The 22143-nt window shown below is 42.3% G+C and overlaps 1 protein-coding gene across 1 annotated transcript in view; it reads left to right on the top strand.

The window, feature by feature from the left end:
• The window catches only part of wdr36 (WD repeat domain 36), a 165001-nt gene that overhangs the window by 61478 nt on the left and 81380 nt on the right, over positions 1-22143 (top strand). The window contains exons 4-5 of the mRNA XM_048593664.1: positions 14119-14422; positions 21131-21158. Coding sequence (XP_048449621.1) covers positions 14119-14422; positions 21131-21158 — 332 coding nt within the window. The remainder of the gene's footprint in view (positions 1-14118; positions 14423-21130; positions 21159-22143) is intronic.

Genomic DNA, 22143 nt, shown 5'->3' with positions numbered 1-22143 from the left:
TATCTCTCTTCCATCCACGGATTCTGTTTTCACTTCTCACTGCCTTGGAAAGGCTGCCAACATCATTTGAGACCTCTCTCACCCCGGTAATGCTCTCCTAGAACCTCTTCCATCAGGCAGAAGATACAGAAGCTTGAACACATATACCAACAGGTTCAAGAACAGGTTCTTCCCTGCCGTTATTACACTGATGAATGGACTCTCTAACTTCAAATAATGTTGATCTTGCTTTGCACATCTCCTATGCAGTTGTAACCTCTATGCCTTGCTATGTCTAAGCACCCCATGACCTGTATGTCCTTGTTGGCTATGATCTGCCTGTACTGCTCACAAAACAAAGCTTTTCACTGTACTTAGGACATGTGACTGCAATAAATCAAATCAAACATTTTTTTTACAGGTTTCATATCCAGAGCTACCCTTTGCACTAGAAGTAGCAGCCACTGACACCATTTTAGCAGCTGTACTGATACAAAATGGGCATCAGTGTTTAGATGCTGTCTCTTATGCCCCCAGACTGTGGCACGGTGGCTCAGTGGTTAGCACTACTGCCTCACAGCGCCAGGCACCCAGGTTCAATTCTACCCTCAGGTGGCTGTCTGTGTGGAGTTTGCACATTCTCCCTGTGTCTGCGTGGGTTTCCTCCGGGTGGTCTTGTTTCCTCACACAATCCAAAGATGTGCAGACTAGGTGGATTGGCCATGCTAAATTGCCTGAAGGGTCTGGGTGGGATACTCTGACGGTCAGTGTGGACTTGTTAGGCCAAATGGCCTGTTTCCATACTGTAGGGATTCTATGAAACCTACTAACACCTGCAGAACAAAGTGTCTCCTTTTTGGAAAAACATTTGCTTACTGTTTTCTGGGCAGTACAACATTTTGTATACATAATTGGCCTTAATCCTCTTACCATTATAACTGAACATACCCCTATTCAGTTACTGCTGGATGGATGACTTAAGGATGGTAATGTTAGTCAGAACAGAATAGCTTGATGAATACGTATGGATTACATACTACAGTTGAAAAATAAAACAAAAGTCTTTTGAGCAGACAACTTGCTATATCAGAGTGAACTACATGTACATATCAGGGGCAGCACGGTGGCTCAGTGGTTAGCACGGCTGCCTCACAGTGCCAGGGACCTGAGTTCAATTCCACTCTCAGGCGACTGCCTGTGTGGAGTTTGCACATTGTCTGTGTGGGTTTCCTCCAGGTGCTTTGGTTTCCTCCCACAATCCAAAAATGTGCAGGTTAGGTGGATTGGCCATGGTAATTTGCCCATAGTGTTCAGGGATGGTTAGGTTAGGGGGATGGGTCTGGGTGGGATGCTCTGAGTGTTGGTGTGGACTTGTTGGGCCAAAGGGCCTGTTTCCACACTGTAGGGATTCTATGAAACAATGACCCTAAGGGACCATTTGTTCCAAAGACAATGAGGAGGGGAAAGGATATGGAGGACCAATTTAAAATCTTTCTTAATGGCTCCTCCATGGCAGAAGATGGTACCAGGAAGACAGGATGTGGCATTTATATGGAAACTCCAATTTGGGTAACACATGATGCGGTCTTTTTAAAAATTACCAAGCAGTATGTACACACAAGCAGCAGAATTAGCCATGGTAGCATATGTAGCGAATCATTCTCCCCATGTCTGTGTGGGTTTCCTCCGGGTGCTCCAGTTTCCTCCCGTAGTTCAAAGATGTGCAGGGTAGGTGGATTGGCCATGCTAAATTGCCCTTAGTGTCCAGGGATGTTTAGGTTAGGTGAGTTAGACATGCGATAATGCAGGGGTAGGGGAATGAGTCAGGCTGGGATGCTCTTTGCAGGGTCGGTGTGGTCTTGTTGGGCCAAATGGCCTGATTCCACACTGTGGGGATTCTATGATTCTATGATCCTGAGGAATTCCTCACCCCATCAGATCTTTACTCTGAAAGCATGTATGTTTTTAATAGCCTGATTGATTTTCTCCCTTTCTGCGAAGCGGGATGTCTTGCGGCAACAGATGGGAAATCATTATCTTTCGCACCAGTACTGAAATAAATTGTAGAACAGCCAAGAAATAGAGAATTTGAGATCATGAAAGTTATAGCATGTCATAGATCTCTCCTGTGAAATGGATCAGTTCGTGAAGCGAGGGGTCCAACAGGGCAAGCCTTGGCAACTAATAGTAGTGACTGAAACTGTAAGTGCAGTAAAAGAAATCAATCTAAAATAGAAGAGCTGGTACAAGCCCAAAGTAAAGACAAAGCTTTAATGAAAATCCAACAATATGAATGGCCTGATGGGTACAAATTTTGGAAGAACAAAGTTCAGTTTAAGAATGGAATAGTAATAAAGGAAGGGAAGTATGTTGCACCCTAGTGTGATAGGAATGAACCGATTTATATGGCCTATGATATATATGGACATCAAGGAAAAGAGAATATCTCGCAATGTCTTAAAGAATTGTGCTGGTGGCCAAAGTTGGAGGACAATGTGAATCACTGTGTGGATAACTGTTTAGCACCTAATAACCCAGATGGGTATGCAAATAAAGGGGCATTAAGACATACTAGACCTGTTGAAGGCTCATGGATCAAATTGTCGTAAGATTATATTGCCTCTATGCAAAGGGCAGGGGAGGGTTTACATATATTTTGGTGATCATAGATACCTTTTTTTTAAATGATTAGAAGCATTCCCTATTAGAACCAACATGGCTAAAGTCATACTAATACAACAGGTAGTTACTATGTGGTGCTCCTCAGAAGCATTGAGCTGTACCAAGGGACACATTTTACCACCCAGATTATGCAACATGTATGGCCCTGTTAGAAATAGATCAGAAATTTCACCAAGTGGAACTTTAGAAAGGATGAAAATAACCTTAAAGGGAATGATTTGGAAAGCTGCACAACAGAATGGTGGTCAATGGAGTGACATCCTCCCTCATATCTTAATGATGGTGAGAAACACACCATCCAGCTTCATAGGTTTTACCCCACACGTGTTGAAGACAGGGAGACCCATGAAGGGAATCAAGGGATTATTATAGCTTGACTTCTTTCAGCCAGAAGTTCAAACCTTTACCCACAAGAAAGCTGTGGAAACCTTAATACAGAATGTACAGGTCTCTGGTCTAGGAGCAGCAGTAAAAATGGGGAAGAAACAGGAATAAAGGCATTCTTTGATACCAAAGTCCAAACCTTTGAATATGCAGTGGGAGAGAATATAATGCCGCAAGACTTTCAACCTAACACATGTGTGTCACCAAATATTTGGGACCCTATTTGAGAATTGATAAAGCTAGCCATTGGCATACAAAATTTTATTGGCCACTAGTAAATGGGACGGTACCATGTAAATCAGCTAAAAGCATCTGGGGCTCAACCAATGCATATCAACAATGCTATGTGTTCTTTGACAGCATGGAAAATGAAGCGGCAAATTTAGCTCAGCAATGAGGCTGCTGGAGGAGTCTACTATGTTGGACTGGGTACCTCAGCTAGTCTCAGAACTCGAACTGTTACAAAATTGACAACTCCCAATAACAATGGAATGAATGATACTGTAGACCCCACACCACTGCCTCAACAGCAACAATGAGTTAAACCCAAACAGCTAATACCATCATCTCGACCATGTCAACATCAATAACAGCAGTTGGTTACTCCTAAGGGAACCAAATATAATAAGAGAAAATCAAAATGTAAAATCAAGATTTCACTTCAGTGGAAGAGAAACAAGCAAACAAACGCCTGGCTAGAGGAGATGTAATGTAGTATTTTGTCGGGGAGTTTGGAAATTTGTTTAAACTTATAAATCATAAATAAGGGCAGAAATTACTCTGATCTTTTGTTTCTGCGCTTTAGTTATGCTTTGGAGCTGATTATCAGAATTGTACTGCTGGCTTTCTCACATAAAATATAGAGTCAGCAGATGGGACCCACTGCTCAGTGCAAGTGGGCACGGTGTGTACAATGTAACAAGTCTCTCCATGGCTCCACGGGGTCATGATACTAATACATTCTCCACCTCCTTGGTCGGGAAAGCAAAAATGTACATATTCAACTGGTCCAGCAGCAGGACCCATTACAATTTGTGTACTGGTTAATTTGACGACTGTGTGTTATTCCACAAATAACCAAGCGCTGCTATTTGCAGATCGACGGCATTCGGAGACAACCCTGCCCACAACTTTATGTGTTAATTTTACATGCAGTGGAAACATGGATGTCATGTCCATTTGCACTAATGATTTGCACAGATCTTCCACCATACTGGTCCCACAGACCACACTTGCACTTTCATCAAAAATGACCGAAAATCCTATAGAGTGACCTGTAGGTAAACAAGACCCCAGAGGAGGGATAGTTATATGATGCACGGTTGAATTACTGTATGGAAATGTTCTTTATGAATTGGTACCAGTAATTCTGAATCTCGCAGGTATTCCGTTACCATTATGGTGCCCAAACCTTTACCTAACATTTATAAGGAATTGTTCAAGGCATTGTTTAATCAAAAGGATCACAAAATCCTATGTTCTGCTCGCACAAAAAAACCCTGAACTACATGTTGCCTGCCACATTAACACACCACCCTGTTCCCTGGCCAACATCTCTGTCTCTGGCTTGCTGCAGTGTTCCAGGGAAGTTCAATGCAAGCTGGAAGAACAACACATCATTTTCCGCTTGGGGACCCTGCAGCCCTCCGGACTCAATATTGAGTTCAATAATTTCAGGGTCTAAACTCTCCCATGTCCCAGACCCCTACCCCACACACCAGGCCTTGTTATCACATAGCCTGCCATTACACGACCCCTGTTGTTAGTCACTAATAGTCCCCATTAACAATTATTCACCCTCCCAACCTGATCATTATCAACTCTTTGTCTGTCCAACTGCTCTTCTCTCTCTTTAGGCTCTATCCTATCATTTACACCCTACCCTATCCCTCTCCCCATTTTTCTGCATATAAACTGACATTTTCCCAGCCACCATCAGTTCTGAGGAAAGATCATCAGATCCGAAATGTTAACTCTGTTTTTTCCTTCACAGATGCTGCCAAACCTGCTGAGCTTTTCCAGCAACTTTGGTTTTATCCCTAATGAATATCACTTTCATAACCTGTTTTGGATCCATCACTGATTTGACATTTTGCATTTACCCTCAAATGCCTATGTGCATAGGAACAATTGAATTGATCAACATCAGGAAGAAAAATCTGTGACTCTTGATGTGACCATCTCAGCTGGAGAAGTGTGTGTTTTATTGGCAAAAATATGAGGTCTGTATGAGGTCCATCTGCAAGAAATAAAAGTGACTTTAAGAAAGGCACCAGATTACATAGTGGAATTATGAGAAAATTGAGACAGATATTAAAAACGTTAAAGAACATAGTTGGTGGGACGATATTTGGAATTGGGAAAGTAATACACACATGGCTACCTGGGTTCATATTAATTCACATCTTGTTGTTCTTATTATTTTGTGTACTTGGCTACATTTGTTTTTACGATTATTACTTTTTGCTGTTGGCAACTGCAATAAATGAAAATGGAATTAGTTCAGTTAAGACATGATGGTCTCAAAACTGCAACATATGTAGCATTGTATTATTTCACAACAATAGTTTATTGTCTTTATTGGCATGCTTATTGCCCTATTTTGTTTTATGATTTATTACTAATCATTATTTTGTAATTCATTAATTGATTATTAGCATATATCTGCATTGCATAATGAAATGGTGCATTTTGTTTAAGTTGTACATGGTGTAGCAATTCAACTTGGATGTGAACCGATGTGGTAGAAAATGGTCAATCATACCAGTATTTGTTTATCATATTAAAAATAATGGACAAAGACTCATAGAGTCATGCAGCATGGAAACAGACCCTTCAGTCCAACCAGTCCATGACAAACATAATCCCAAACTAAAGTAGTCCCGCCCACCTGCTCCTGGCCCATATCTCTTCAAACCTTTCCTATTCATATTTCTATCCAATTGTCTTTTAAACATTGTAATTGTACCTGGATCCACCACTTCATCAGGAAGATCATTCCACACACAAACCACCCGCTGTGTAAAAAATTTGCCTGTTATGTTGTTTTTAAATCTCTCTCCTCTCACCTTAAAAATGTGTCCCCTAGTCTTGAAATTCCAAATCTTAGAGAAACAACAACTACCATCAACTCTATTTATACCTCCCATTATTTTATAAACTTCTATCAGCTGTGATACTGTAAACTTCAGAACTTTAATAACTCTTTCTGGAATAAGTTCTTTCCTGAGATGAAAGAGACAAGGACAAACTGTTTTAGAGGAATTAAAAGCAACATGCTAATTAAACATCTTTGGGAACAAGGAGTTGAAGCAATGCAAACAAACTCCTTGATAACTTACTGCCTTGTGACAAATGGGCAATTAAGATTGCCTGCATAAGGAAAGACCTGAGGTGAAGGGGTTAATGACAGGACAAGCGGTGTTTTGAACAGACAGCTAACACCAAATGTAATAAGGAACAGAGAAGCTACTCTCGGTAGGAAGGCAAGCTACAGTCATGATGACTCCAGAAATGTAATCAATGTTGAGAATGAACAGATTGAAAGGATCATCAGTAATGATACACCAGAAACTTTGCAGGACAGATCTATGATGATAATCACCTTTAAGAGGAATTTGTCTGTCTTGGATCTCTTGAAGGAGGGGTTGTTATAAATCTTGTGCCAAAGTGTCACCTCCAAGGAAAGCAGAGTAAACACATTTGGGTTTTTTTTCACATTAGACAAAAGAAGCATGTGTGTGTGGAGTCAGGCTTACACAGAGCCAGGGATTTTGTTTTGTTTTCAGTTATTGACATTGGGATTTTACGACTCGAAGCTGCTAGATACAGATCCCTCTCTGCTGCTAGATTCAATCTGTTTGTGTCCCTTCTCCAGGACTGGAGAAGATAGCAAGTGAGGGAAATCTGTTTTGCTCAATTTGCCTTAGTCAAGGTTGTTCATGGAATGAAGCTATATTGGAACAGTTTTTGAGTGTGGTTAAAATATATATTATTTTGTTAAGTATTTCAATAGAGATAAAGTTATGCCAGTTCTTCTTTTTTCTGTCTGTATTTTAACTGTGGTGTAAGAATAAAGTGTGTTTTGCTTAAAACCTAGTAGATTAACCAATCGAATCACATCTGGAAAGCAGCACCTTACACTTGCCTTTATATAAGATAAAAGTTAGGGTTTAGGCTAACTCCTTGGTGTGTTCTGAGGGGGTTTGGTCTTGTCCACAACAGATCATATAAGAATTAAACTTCAGGATTCTTCAGAAGCAGAACTCCAGAGAACCACTCTGCACAAGGATTGAACCTGAAAATAAATTTTCAGGCCTGGTGACCCTTCCTTAGAACTTCGGGTCACCAGACCCAAAATGTTAACTCTGATTTTTCTTCACAGATACTGCCAGATCTGCTGAGATTTTCCAGCAACTTCAGACTTTGGTCCTGATTTACAGCATCCACGTTCTTCTGGTTTTTATTTATCCAAATTAAGGGTATCTCATGGTAATTTACACACTGCAAGTCCAAGGGCAACCTCTTTCTGACTCTGTACCACTACCTTTTGTGGGACAGGACATACCTGGGGATTCTACCAGATTAGGCTGTAGGATACCTCACTCAATTTTCACTCAAGGCTGTTGTGTGTTGGCAAGGAGGGCTTTGCAGGGTTAACAGAACTGCATTTGCCCTTGTTGTTTCCAATGCCTAGCTCTGTGTGTTTTCATTCTTTTGTTTAGGATTTGGTGGGTTATTTCAGGGGGCAGAAATGAGTAGGTTTTGGAGTCATAGAGATATACAGCACGGAAATAGACCATTCAGTCCAAATTGTAATGCCAACCAGATATCCTATATAAATCTAGTCCCATTTGCCAGCATTTGGCCCATATTCCTCTAAACCCTTCCATTTCATATACTCATTCAGATGCCTTTTAAATGTTGTAATCCTACCAGCCTCCAGCACTTCCTATGGCAGCTCATTCCATACACGCACCACCCTCTGTGTGAAAACGTTACCCCTTAGGTCCCTTTTATATATTTTCCATCTCACCTTAAACCTATGCCCTCTAGTTTTGGGCTTCCTCACGTCGGGCAAAAGACCTTGCCTATTTGCTCTATCAATGTCCCTCATAATTTCATAAACCTCTATAAGTTCACTTTCAGCCTCCAATGCTTCAGGGAAAATAGTCCCAGCCTATTCAGTCTCTCCCTATAGCTCAAACCCTCCAACCATGGTAACATCATCGTAAATCTTTTCTGAGCCCTTTCTAGTTTCACAATATCCTTCCAATAGAAGAAAGACTAGAACTGCACACAGTACTCCAAAAATGGCCGAACCAATATCCTGTACAGCCGCAACATGACCTCCCAACTCCTATACTCAAAGCACTGACCAATAAAGGCAAGCATACCAAACGCCTTTCAGTTGTTTCAGCGGCGGGAGTCCGGGAGGAAGCGCGAGGGCAGCCTGGGAAGGTGAGCTTTTCGGTTATAAAAGTCTTACCTCGCGTGACTCCATTTTTGGAGTAAGTGAGGTAATATATTTGGGCGGTTGCTTTACCCGAAACACTACCTAGGTAGTGTCTCCCACCCATCTTCCTCCTCTAACCAAAAAAAAAAGGTTCTGAGCGCTGATTTGGTAAGGCTACTAGTATTTTTATTTTTTTAATTTGTCTGTTTGGGAATTCAGAACAGTGGGAATGGATGTTAGGGCAGTTGTATGCTCCTCCTGTAGAACGTGGGAGGTAAGGGTCACCACTAGTGTCCCGCAGACTTCATCTGCGGGAAGTGCACCCAACTCCAGCTCCTTGGAAACCGTGTTAGGGAACTGGAGCTGGAGCTGGATGAACTTTGGATCATTCGGGAGGCTGAGGGGGTAATTGAGAGGAGTTACGGGGAGGTAGTCACACCTCAGGTACAGGAAAAAAGTAGATGGGTTACAGTCAGGGGACGGAAAGGGAACAGGCAGACAGTGCAGGGATCCCCTGTGGCCATTCCCCTCAAAAACAAGTATACCGTTTTGGATACTGTTGGGGGGGATGACTTACCAGGGGTAAGCCATGGGGTACAGGTCTCTGGCACAGAGTCTGTCCCTGTTGCTCAGAAGGGAAGGGGGGAGAGGAGGAGAGCATTAGTCATTGGGGACTCCATAGTTAGGGGGACAGATAGGAGATTCTCTGGGAACGAGAGAGACTCGCGGTTGGTGTGTTGCCTCCCAGGTGCCAGGGTCCGTGATGTCTCGGATCGTGTTTTCAGGATCCTTAAGGGGGAGGGGGAGCAGCCCCAAGTCGTGGTCCACATAGGCACCAACGACATAGGTAGGAAAAGGGATGGGGACGTAAGGCAGAAATTCAAGGAGCTAGGGTGGAAGCTTAGAGCTAGAACAAACAGAGTTGTTATCTCTGGTTTGTTACCCGTGCCACGTGCTAGCGAGGCGAGGAATAGGGAGAGAGAGCAGTTGAACACGTGGCTACAGGGATGGTGCAGGAGGGAGGGATTCAGATACCTGGATAATTGGGGCTCATTCTGGGGTAGGTGGGACCTCTACAAACGGGATGGTCTGCACCTGAACCAGAGGGGTACCAATATCCTGGGGGGGAAATTTGCTAATGCTCTTCGGGAGGGTTTAAACTAATTCAACAGGGGGGTGGGAACCTGAATTGTAGCTCCAGTGTACAGGAGGTTGAGAGTAGTGAGGTCATAAATAAGGTTTCAAGGTTGCAGGAGTGTACCGGCAGGCAGGAAGGTGGTTTGAAGTGTGTCTACTTCAATGCCAGGAGCATCCGGAATAAGGTGGGTGAACTTGCAGCATGGGTTGGTGCCTGGGACTTCGATGTTGTGGCCATTTCGGAGACATGGATAGAGCAGGAACAGGAATGGTTGTTGCAGGTTCCGGGGTTTAGGTGTTTCAGTAAGATCAGGGAAGGTGGTAAAAGAGGGGGAGGTGTGGCATTGTTAGTCAAGGACAGTATTACGGTGGCAGAAAGAACATTTGATGACAACTCGTCTACTGAGGTAGTATGGGCTGAGGTTAGAACCAGGAAAGGAGAGGTCACCCTGTTGGGAGTTTTCTATAGGCCTCCGAAAAGTTCCAGAGATGTAGAGGAAAAGATTGCAAAGATGATTCTGGATAGGAGCGAAAGTAACAGGGTAGTTGTTATGGGGGACTTTAACTTTCCAAATATTGACTGGAAACGCTATAGTTCGAGTACTTCAGATGGGTCAGTTTTTGTCCAATGTGTGCAGGAGGGTTTCCTGACACAGTATGTAGATAGGCCAACAAGAGGCGAGGCCACATTGGATTTGGTACTGGGTAATGAACCAGGCCAGGTGTTAGATTTGGAGGTAGGAGAGCACTTTAGTGATAGTGACCACAATTCGGTTACGTTTACTTTAGCGATGGAAAGGGATCGGTATATAAAGCAGGGCAAGAGTTATAGCTGGGGGAAAGGCAACTATGAGGCGATGAGGCAAGATTTAGGATGCATAGGGTGGAGAAGGAAACTGCAGGGGCTGGGCACAATTGAAATGTGGAGCTTGTTCAAGGAACAGCTACTGTGTGTCCTTGAGAAGTATGGACCTGTCAGGCAGGGAGGAAGTGGTCGAGCGAGGGAACCGTGGTTTACAAGAGAAGTTGAATTTCTTGTCAAGAGGAAGAAGGAGGCTTATGTAGAGATGAGGCGTGAAGGCTCAGTGAGGGTGCTTGAGAGTTACAAGTTAGCCAGGAAGGACCTAAAGAGAGAGCTAAGAAGAGCCAGGAGGGGACATGAGAAGTCTTTAGCAGGTAGGATCAAGGAAAACCCTAAAGCTTTCTATAGGTATGTCAGGAATAAAAGAATGACTAGAGTAAGATTGGGGCCGGTCAAGGACAGTAGTGGGAAGTTGTGCGTGGAGTCCGAAGAGATAGGAGAGGTGCTAAATGAATATTTTTCGTCAGTATTAATGCAGGAAAAAGACAATGTAGTCGAGGAGAATACTGAGATACAGGCTATTAGACTAGACGGGATTGAGGTTCATAAGGAGGAGGTGTTAGCAATTCTGGAAGGTGTGAAAATAGATAAGTCCCCTGGGCCGGATGGGATTTATCCTAGGATTCTCTGGGAAGCTAGAGAGGAGATTGCAGAGCCTTTGGCTTTGATCTTTATGTCGTCATTGTCTTCAGGAATAGTGCCAGAAGACTGGAGACTAGCAAATGTTGTCCCCTTGTTCAAGAAGGGGAGTAGAGACAACCCTGGTAATTATAGACCAGTGAGCCTTACTTCGGTTGTGGGTAAAGTGTTGGAAAGGATTATAACAGATAGGATTTATAATCATCTAGAAAGGAATAATTTGATTAGGGATAGTCAACATGGTTTTGTGAAGGGTAGGTCGTGCCTCACAAACCTTATTGAGTTCTTCGAGAAGGTGACCAAACAGGTGGATGAGGGTAAAGCGGTTGATGTGGTGTATTTAGATTTCAGTAAAGCGTTTGATAAGGTTCCCCATGGTAGGCTATTGCAGAAAATACGGAGGCATGGGATTGAGGGTGATTTAGCGGTTTGGATCAGAAATTGGCTAGCTGTAAGAAGACAGAGGGTGGTGGTTGATGGGAAATGTTCATCCTGGAGTTCAGTTACTAGTGGTGTACCTCAAGGATCTGTTTTGGGGTCACTGCTGTTTGTCATTTTTATAAATGACCTGGATGAGGGTGTAGAAGGATGGGTTAGTAAATTTGCGGATGACACCAAAGTCGGTGGAGTTGTGGATAGTGCAGAAGGATGTTGTAGGTTACAGAGGGACATAGATAAGCTGCAGAGCTGGGCTGAGAGGTGGCAAATGGAGTTTAATGCGGAAAAGTGTGAGGTGATTCACTTTGGAAGGAGTAACAGGAATACAGAGTACTGGGCTAATGGTAAGATTCTTGGTACTGTGGATGAGCAGAGAGATCTCGGTGTCCATGTGCATAGATCAATGAAAGTTGCCACCCAGGTTGATAGCGTTGTTAAGAAGGCGTACAGTATGTTAGGTTTTATTGGTAGAGGGATTGAGTTTCGGAGCCATGAGGTCATGTTGCAGCTGTACAAAACTCTGGTGCGGCCGCACTTGGAGTATTGCGTACAGTTCTGGTCACCGCATTATAGGAAGGATGTGGAAGCATTGGAAAGGGTGCAGAGGAGATTTACCAGGATGTTGCCTGGTATGGAGGGAAGGTCTTATGAGGAAAGGCTGAGGGTTTTGAGGCTGTTTTCGTTAGAGGGAAGAAGGTTAAGAGGTGACTTGATAGAGACATACAAGATGATCAGAGGATTAGATAGGGTGGACAGTGGGAGCCTTTTTCCTCGGATGGTGATGGCTAGCACGAGGGGACATAGCTTTAAATTGAGGGGTGATAGATATAGGACAGATGTCAGAGGTAGGTTCTTTACTCAGAGAGTAGTAAGGGCGTGGAATGCCCTGCCTGCAAAAATAGTAGACTCGCCCACTTTAAGGGCATTTAAATGGTCATTGGATAAACGTATGGATGATAATGGAATAGTTTAGGTTAGATGGCCTTCAGATTGGTTTCACAGGTCGGCGCAACATCGAGGGCCGAAGGGCCTGTACTGCGCTGTAATGTTCTATGTTCACTATCCTATCTACCTGCGACTCCACTTTCAAGGAACTATGAACCTGCACTCCAAGTTCTCTTTGTTCATCAACACTGATGCGGAGGTGCCAGTGTGGGACTGGGTTGGACAAGGTCAAAAATCACACGGCACCAGGTTACAGTCCAACAGGTTCATTTGAAAACACTCAGAAAGCTAGTGATTTCAAATGAACCTGTTGGAGTATAAGCTGGTGTCGTGTGACTTTTGACCTTCAGCAACACTCCTCTGGACCTTAAGTGTGTAAGTCCTGCCCTGATTTGCCTTTCCAAAATGCAGCACCTCACATTTATCTAAATTAAACTCCAACTGCTACTACTCAGCCCATTGGATTCCATTGTACTCCAAGGTAAGCTTCTTCGCTGTCCAACACACCTCCAATTTTGGTGTCATCTGCAAATTTACTAACCATACCTCCTATGTTCACATATAACCCAGACCAGGTACAAATGGCAAATTTCCTTCTCCAATGAATGTTTGTATATAAGATGGCTTTTCATCCGGGTATCTGTTGAATTTTCATCATCTTTCACCACCAGGATTTGAATCTGTCACCAGGACTTCAGACCAGAGTTACTTGTGCACTGACATTACCACGATGCTACCATTTCCCCAAACGTTTGTATTTTTCTCGGAAAGATAATACAATACGATATTATTATCAAACCAGCCCCTTCTTGGTCGCTGGAGATCATGATTAGCTGATCTGTAATCAGCTAGGAACGGGAATAAAAACTAAAAGCTGAAGGGAAACAAACTTTGGAATTTTTTTCTTCAACCCTTCAGGTGATTGGACTAGTCCAGGAAATTAGATGAAACAAATATTATTTGGCCATCTATTGCACATATTCCAAACAATCTTGGAGAAAAACTGTCCAGAATTGTTTATTTCTGCTCTTGGATTTTTAAAATTGTATTAATGGTGTTTGGCACTTGCCGTGTTGATATGGTTTTGGCAATACCGGGCAACTTACTATCAATATGGGTCAATTCTTACAAAATTTTAAACCTGTCCCCTAACTGGTCACAATCTGTGGAATTTAAGATAGAGTACATGAACAAATTATGTGCAGATCTGGAAAAACTGAGCAGGTTTGGCAGCACCTGGGGCGAAAACAGTTCTGAAGGGTCACTGCACCTGAAACATTAACTCTGATTTCTCTCCACAGATGCTGCCAGACCTGCTGAGCTTTTCCAGCAACTTCTGTTTTTGTTTCTGATTTCCAGCATCTGCAGTTCTTTTGAATGTTTTTATGTGCGAATCTATTGCGTTACGTCATAAAAAGTTTGATCAACAATCATCAGTTTTTATTTAGTATGCGCAGTGCATGGCACTTAATATTTGTTGTGAATGAGAGGGATTGTCCAAATCTGTTTTCCGTATCTCAGGGAACTTGCCGGTCAATGAGGCGAGTGAAGAGGAAAATTATAAAATGTAACACTCAGCGGAACTGTGTTGCTGTAGATGGGGATCGGTGGGAAGGTTTACAGCGCTACACTTGCAGCCGTTCAGCGATTGGGCATTGCCGGTTATTGACGGCGTGCAGCCGGTGGTCTGGAGGCCCGGAGCTGTTGAACGACCAGAGTCTCATTCTCAGGTTCATCCATCAGCCAGGAGGATGTCGCGTAGTAAAGGAAGCAACATTTTCAGCGGATACCGGGCCCTGGCTCTTTACTGTAACCAGGTCCCGCACGTGGTCCGTTTCCACCAGCGACACCGAGAGTTTTATCTCGTCACAGCCGTGGGGGCTGCTTTTCACACTTACAATGTGAGTAAACTCACTTGCTGTAGTTAATAACAGCTTTCAAACATACAATATGAGTAAACTCACTCAGAGTCATAGAGATGTACAGCATGCAAACGAACGATTCGGTCTAACTCGTCCAGGCCGACCAGATATCCTAAATAAATCTAGTCTTATTTGGCACTCTCTGCATGAACAAGTTACCCCTTCGGTACCTTTTATATCTTTTCTCTCTCTCTCTCTCTCTCGTCTTAAACCTATGCCCTTTAGTTTTGGACTCCCCGACCCTGGGGAAAAGACCTTCCCTTTTACCCTATCCGTGCCCCTCATGATTTTATAAATCTGTATAGGGTCAACCCCTCCCCCAGCCTCTGATGCTCCAGAGAAAATAGCTCCAGCTATTCAGCCTCTTCCTACAGCTTAAACCCTCCAACCATGGGAACATGCTCATAAATCTTTTTTGAACCCTTTTTAGTTTCACAACATCCTTCCTATAGGAGGGAGACCAGAAGTGAATGCAGTATTCCAAAAGCTGCTGAACTAATGTCCTGCACAGCTGCAACATGACTTCCCAACTCCTATGCTCAATGCACTGACCAATAAAGGCAAGCATACTGAATGCCTTCTTCACCATCCTATCTACCTGCGACTTCACTTTCAAGGAACTATGAACCTGCACTCCAAGCTATCTTTGTTCAGCAAAACTCCCTAAGACCTTACCATCAAGTGTATAAGCCCTGCCCTGATTTGCCTTTCCAAAATGCAGCACCTCACATTTACCTAAATTAAACTTCCATCGACCACCCATCTGATCGAGATCCCGAAGTACTCTGAGGTAACCTTCTTCGCTGTCCGCTACATCTCCAATTTTAGTGTCATCTGCTAACTTCCTAACCATGCTTCCTATGTTCACATCCAAATCGTGTGTATAAATGACAAAAAGTATTGGACCCAGCACCAAACCTTGTGGCACATCGGTGGTCACGTGCCTCCAGTCTGAAAAAAGCAACCCTCCACCACCACCACCCTCTCCTGTCTTCTACCTTTGAGCCAGATCTGTGTCCAAGTAGCTAATTCTCCCTATGTATTCCATGTGATCTAACCTTGCTTATCAGTCTACCATAATGAACCTGGTCCAACGCCTTACTGATGCCCATAAAGATCACATCCTTTGCTCTGCTCTCATCAGTCCTTTTCATTACTTCTTCAAAAAACTCAATCAAGTGTGGCTGTTAATAACAGCTTTCGAATATACCCTGTGAGTAAACTCACTCCTTGGGTTTGAATAATAGCTTCCAACCATGCATGCATGAATGACAGCCTACACGTGATGTCCAAGCTCTCTTCTTTTTTTTTCCCCCTGTGGTGGAGAGTTCTCATGACTGAAGAGTCCGATGCAAGATTAGTGTGAACTGTACATATCTGGCAGTTTGTGTTATTTCTCTTGGTGCTCGAGGTAGGTTTTCCAATTGCCACTTCTTCTGGTCATGCTTGGTACAGAGAGTTGCCATAGCTGGTCTTCAACATAAGATGATCCAAGTTTCAGTGTTTCCTATCACATGGGTCAGTCAGTTGCAGTGTTTTTTAAGACAAATGGTCTGAAATGTGGAAGTTTCCAAGCCCTTTTGAGGTACTTTTGCAAAAAAGTTAATGCTGCCGTAGTCCTACCAAATCATAGGGGTGGCCCCTAATTTAGAAAGAGATGACTGGCAATTGTTTAACCTGAGGGTTATCATGCCATGGGAGAGGGGAGAGGTTGAGATGGAGAGTCCTTCACGGCAACCTCAGCGAGCGCGTGAATGGAACTGATATTGTTGGCATCACTCTGCATTGCAAGCCAGCCGTCAATTAACTGAACGTAGTGTCCTTGCTTTGCAATGCTGAATACTTTGATGCCCTGAGATAGTTCCCCATGGAAGATCTTTTTGGACATTACTATTAAGTTGAATTTTCTCAAAGATGATCTTCATACTGCTGAGCCCATGACAAAGAAGGACTTTGTATATGATTTTGTCCTATCTTTGAATTTTGATGGTGGACTTTGGAAGTCTTTGCTGGAAGCATTTCAGAACTCCGCCTATGGCAGACCCAGAATTCTGTGTCCAGCAGCAGGATGCAAGAGACAATGGTGACAGCCATAGGCAGAATTTGCTTTCTGAATGCATGCATGGACAGCTTCGTCAATGATTGCATTCCAGAGCACGTACTACCAAGGTATGAACATTTTTCTACAATCTTCAAACTTGCGCCATTAACAGTTTGTGCTTCAGAGCATGTGCCTGGTGCTGGCTGAAATAACCATGATTTTGCAGATGCTGTTTTGAGCACTAAAGTTTTTGGAAGTACTCAAGAATTAGTTTTCCACGTGTCCCTTGTTGTGGACAGCTAGGGCACAGTGATTCCATGTAGAAATTTTCTAATTTTTGCTTCTGTGACTTTAATGGCACTGTAGAAATTGAAGATTTTCTCAAACAGAACCTAAAGTTGATGCCTCCAGCATATTTCTGGTGGCTTCCTTTTAACATAGGTGCAGAGAAGAGGTTGAGAAGTCGTGACGAATTTTTAGTTTATGATGCTGGTCACCATAAAGGTTAAAATATCTCACCACTAGTGAAAACAGGCCAAACTGTGCCTGCATACAGTAGTCACAGGAATTTAACAAATTTATTTAGACATTTGAAGGAAATCCCTGCCTAATGGCATTGAGTCCAGCTACAGCAAATGGGCTACAGTGGTTCAAGAATACAACTTGCTACCACTTTCTCAAGCACAACTAGGGACAAGCAATAAAAAAAACAGAGCTGGCCAGCCGGTGATGCCCATGTCCCACAAGTGAATGGAAAAAAAAAGCTCAGTGAACACCTATAATGTGAATGATATCGCTCCTCCTTGTATGTTAAGAACAGCCTTCCATATCTCCAATTTGAACCTTCATGGCCAGGCTAGTTTCTTTTATGTATGGGTATATAGAGATATGGAACAAAAGCAGATTTAATTGGAGTTATTGATGAGCCATGATCATAATTGCATGTTGGAGTAGGCCTGCTATTGTTCCAGCTGTTTGTATGATGGATCTGAGATGCTACCTGTTTGATTCTTGTACTGGTAATGAAGAAAAAGCAAATTTGCAAATGCACACAGTGTCTTTGACAACTTCAGGTCCCAAAAAAGGCAGTCAAAACATCACTATTCTAAGGATTATGGCAAGAAATTTGCTCGCAGAATTAAATAAATGGTCATTTGATCTGGCAGTGCTCTGACAAACTGGCTGAGAATGAACATAGAACATGCTACCTTCTGGCATGTGCCTTGATGATATGCACTTCATTAATCTCTGGGAGCTGTGGGGTTACTAAAAAGGAGAACCTTTTCTTGATAATTAAGTGATGAACCCAGAAGTTGAACAGTAGAGAATTTGACAGTTTTGTGTGCTGCTGAGAAAATATAGATTTGTTTGAGTAAGAAGGCAGTCATAAATGACTGTAAGTAGTAATTTGGATTTGTAAGTACCTTAACGTAGTAAAATGTCACATGTGCTTCATAGGAATATTAGGAGAAAAAATTGTTAATGTGACACATAAGGAGACATTAGAGCAAATGAACAAAAATTTGATTAGTAAGAGGGGTTTTTAAAGGGTGTCTTAAAGGAGGTGGATGAGGGAACAGTGTGGGAGTGTAGGGATTGAATTTAGAGCTTGGGACTCTGGCAGCTTAATGTGCACTCGTCTTTAGTAGAGCAATTAAAATCAAGATTTCTATAGGCTAGAATTAAAGGAATGCAGAAAACTTGGAGTGTGCTAGTGGAGATTAGAGATATTGGGGAGTAGAAATTTGAAAATCAGGATGAGAATTTTAAAATTGAAACATTGGAACGCGAACAGAGCATGGAGTTTAACCTTGAGATGCTTTTTGGCCTAAAATTGTACTGGAGTTAAAACACAAAGTTGTCATGTTTGGTTTTGTTAAATTTTAGTGATAAGTGCATTATGGGATGCAGATCCAAGAAATAACTGAAGCTTAGAATCATGCAGCATTTTGGGGGGAATTTATGCAAGATTTTGGGGCTCCCAAAATCTTGAATTCCATTATGGAAAAAAATTTACTGTCTTTCTTGACTACTGCAGCTTTTAAGGATGTGATGCATAAATGGTATTGGAGATGATGATAATGCACATGTCAGGTAGATGGCCTACCTATGACAGTGAATTAAAGAAAATGAAGTTTCCATTTAAGGACACTTTTAACATTCTTAAAATATCTTGAGGTACTTCACAACTAATGAATTACTGTTATGTAGACAAATACAACCACTAAATCCTGCAAACAGGAAAAGTTAAGCAGTTCACTACTTGACTTTGAATCATTCTATGCAATCTTTTGCTTTCTACTTAAAAAGATGTGAATGAAATATTAAATCAAGACCCCATGTTGTCATTCTGACAATTCTGCACTGAGTGGTTAGTTTGCTCACTTGGCTGGCTGGTTGGTTTGTGATGCACACTAACCCCAACAGTGCAGTTCGGTTATCACACTGGCTGAGGTTAGCACGAAAGTCCTGACTTCTCAACCTCGTCTTTGCCTGAGGCATGGTGACCCTCAGGCTGAACTCACCATCAGTTATGTCTTTCTAATGAGAAAGTAGTCCTATAGACCTCTGGAAACTGGTGACTTTACCTTTTATTGATGCTGCGCTGAGTTCAGCTTAAATGGTATGCTCGAGTTAGAGAAGAGGAAAATGGACTATCATCAAGATAGGAAATGTGACAGTCGGCTTTGGTAATTCTGAGTGTGTTGAAGTGCAGACATGTTCCGTGTTGTCAGCGATTAAAGAAGGCAACTATGGACAACGTATTTGGGATTTTATAGTTGAGGATAGACAATAAAGGATTTCAGATCTCCTAAATATCTCTAAAGGACATTGATGTAGCAGTCTTTACACAATCAACAACGGTTTTGTGGTCAAATTTCGAAGCTTTTTTAAATTGATCTCAATCTGCTGTGGTGGGATTTGAGTGTAGGTCCCTACAGTATTACCTGTTTATCAGGATTAGAGGACTGCACCATCACCTTCGTCCATGTTTATGCGTTTTCAGTTGTAAAATGTTGAATGTTCCACTGCATAATTTATATCGGAAGTAGACATAATTAGCTCACAAATTATGACTGCAGAAAATGAGCTTTGTGTTTGGAAGGTGAGCACTGTAAACAGAACTTTAAATATACACAGTTGTGCCATGGTTAGGTTGCTGGACTGCTAATACAGTGAATGAGGATTCATATCTTACTACTGCACTTTAAGACTTTGAATTCATAACAACACTAATAGGATCAAAAGTAGGCCAGATGAATTCAGTTCAAAGAATCTGACCCTGAAAAGCCAGTGGTTGCACCATGAACAAGTCTGCCACCAATAATGTCCTGGGAGGCACCATTTACTAAAAATAGAGTCACAGCACAGAGAAAGGCTCTTTGGCCCATGGAGTCAGTGCCAGTCAAAAAAATAAACTACCTAAATATCCTAGCCCCATTTCCCAGCACCTGGACCATAGCCTTGTATATGCTCTGGCATCGTTAGTGTACATCTAAATACTTATTAAATGTTAATGGGGGTTTCTGTCTCAACCACCCTGTCTCTACAGCAGTGAGTTCCAGATTCCCAACACTCCCTATAAATCTCCTGCCCTTTACCTTGAATCTATGCCCACAGTCATTGATCTCTCCAACAAGCAGAAAAGTTCTTTCCAGTCGATCTGGTCTATACTGCTTATACTTTTATTCATCTCAATCATGACCATCTCCGTCTCTTCTGCTCCAAAGAAACTAACCCCAGTCTTTGTGAGCATGTGGTTCCCTGTTGATAGAGATAGACCAGATCCTACCAAGCGAGACATTCTGGGAAGGATCTCCAATTATCACAAAATACTAAACTGTCTTCTGCACACCCAAGCCAACACTGAGATTGACCACAGTACTGCATCCACCAGACATCCCAGAGCCTTCAGCCTGTGACTGGGATTGTGAGAGAGAGGAAGAGAAGGAAAGCATTATAATCTAACACCCACAGGGCCTGCATTCCACCTACATTACTGGGAAAAGGAGAGAGAGTTTAGAAACAATCGCCAACACAATTCCAGTGTGTCTGCTGGAGGAATCAGCACCTGGGTATTTTGTAACCAGTAGTTCGCCTCATGGTGTGTCAAACTTTACCAGCACTTGCATAGTACAAGTGAAAACAGTGATAGAGGACTCTACTTGACTAGGTGGGTGATTTCAACTCCAGCGACACTTGAAGGCCAACACCATCTGGGATGAAGGAACCTGCTTAATTGCACTCCATTCATCAGCACGGCATATCCACAGGATACACTAAAGCAATTTGACAAAGGTTCTTTGGCAGCATCTTCCAAACCTGTAACTTCCATCGCTTTGAAGGACACAGGCAACAGATACATAGGATCACAGTCACTGCCAAATTTGTCTTCTGGTCATTGGCTTGGACAGGTGTTGCCATTTGTTTGTTGCTGGATCAAAATTGAGCAGCATCCTGCGAACAAGATTGAAGGGGGTCATTTGCTGCATGAACTGTATATTTTTGTTTTGTACAGGATAAGTTCGTTTTTTATTTTGAAATGCTATGTCATGTATCATCATCATTGATCATATAATTTGTATGTTACCCTCTAGAAATCAGGAATAAGCTAACCACTAATGTAAAATTTTGTTGTTCAACAGGTGAAAAAACTTGGAATTGTTGCAGTTAGTAAGTATGCAAATATCTATTCCTATTCTGAAAATTTGAATTGTTTGTACTTTAAAAAAGAAGTCTCCATTTTTTTGAGAAATACAATTTAGGCTCATTTTGCATGATAATATGTATTTAAATACAAAGTGAGAAGTATCCTATAGGTTTAAGAGCACCTTGAAACATTTCAAGCACCCACTCCCCACTCCGTCAATGCCCAGAAACAGCAGTGTGTATGATCTACAAGGTGCTTTGCGGATTTGCCAGAGTTCCTTTATATAGCACCTTCCAAATGCACGAGCACTAACATCTCGAAGAACAAGAGCAACAGATGTATGGAAGCAACACCACCTACAAATTCCTGGCTAAGCCACACATTATCCTGACTTGGAAATATATCACTGTTACTTCAGTAATGCTGGGTCAAAATCCTGGAACTCCCTGATGGCATTGTGGGTCTACATACAACACATGGTCTGAAGTGGTTTAATAAAATAGTTCACCATCACCTTCTCAAAGGCAACTAGGGTGGGTAATAAATGCTGGCCCAGCCAGCGATGCTCATGCCCATGAATAAATAAAAGAAGCCTACGAAATATTGTTTTGAAACTGCTTAAAAATAAGTGCAGACTATTCTAAGAAATATATTTTACTGCTCTTTGTTAACAGTAACTTGAATGTGGGCCGGGGTAGGGGGAAACAAAACAAATCATGATCATCATATTCTTCTGGAACTTGTTTGTATTTGGTGGGTTTCTTCACATTACAGACCACCTATATTTGTCAGTTTAATCAGTTTTTGTGGTTGTTTATACTATGCACGTTTAGTTTAGGATTATGCAGCCTTCATGCTGATGGTTTAATATTGAATTAGTATATCTTTCATACCCTGAAGTGGGAGAGTGTGATAGGGTTAGAAGATCTTTGAACCTATTTGTAAAGAATACAGCATGACTGCTAATTGCTTGCCATGCCACCCTTCCCCCCTCCTCCACACTTCACC

Source organism: Rhincodon typus, chromosome 3 (genome assembly GCF_021869965.1).
Source record: "Rhincodon typus isolate 14 chromosome 3, sRhiTyp1.1, whole genome shotgun sequence".
In the NCBI taxonomy this organism is placed as follows: Eukaryota; Metazoa; Chordata; class Chondrichthyes; order Orectolobiformes; family Rhincodontidae; genus Rhincodon; species Rhincodon typus.
The sequence above is the reverse complement of the archived record's forward strand: the minus strand, read 5'-3'. Positions and strand labels throughout refer to the sequence as shown.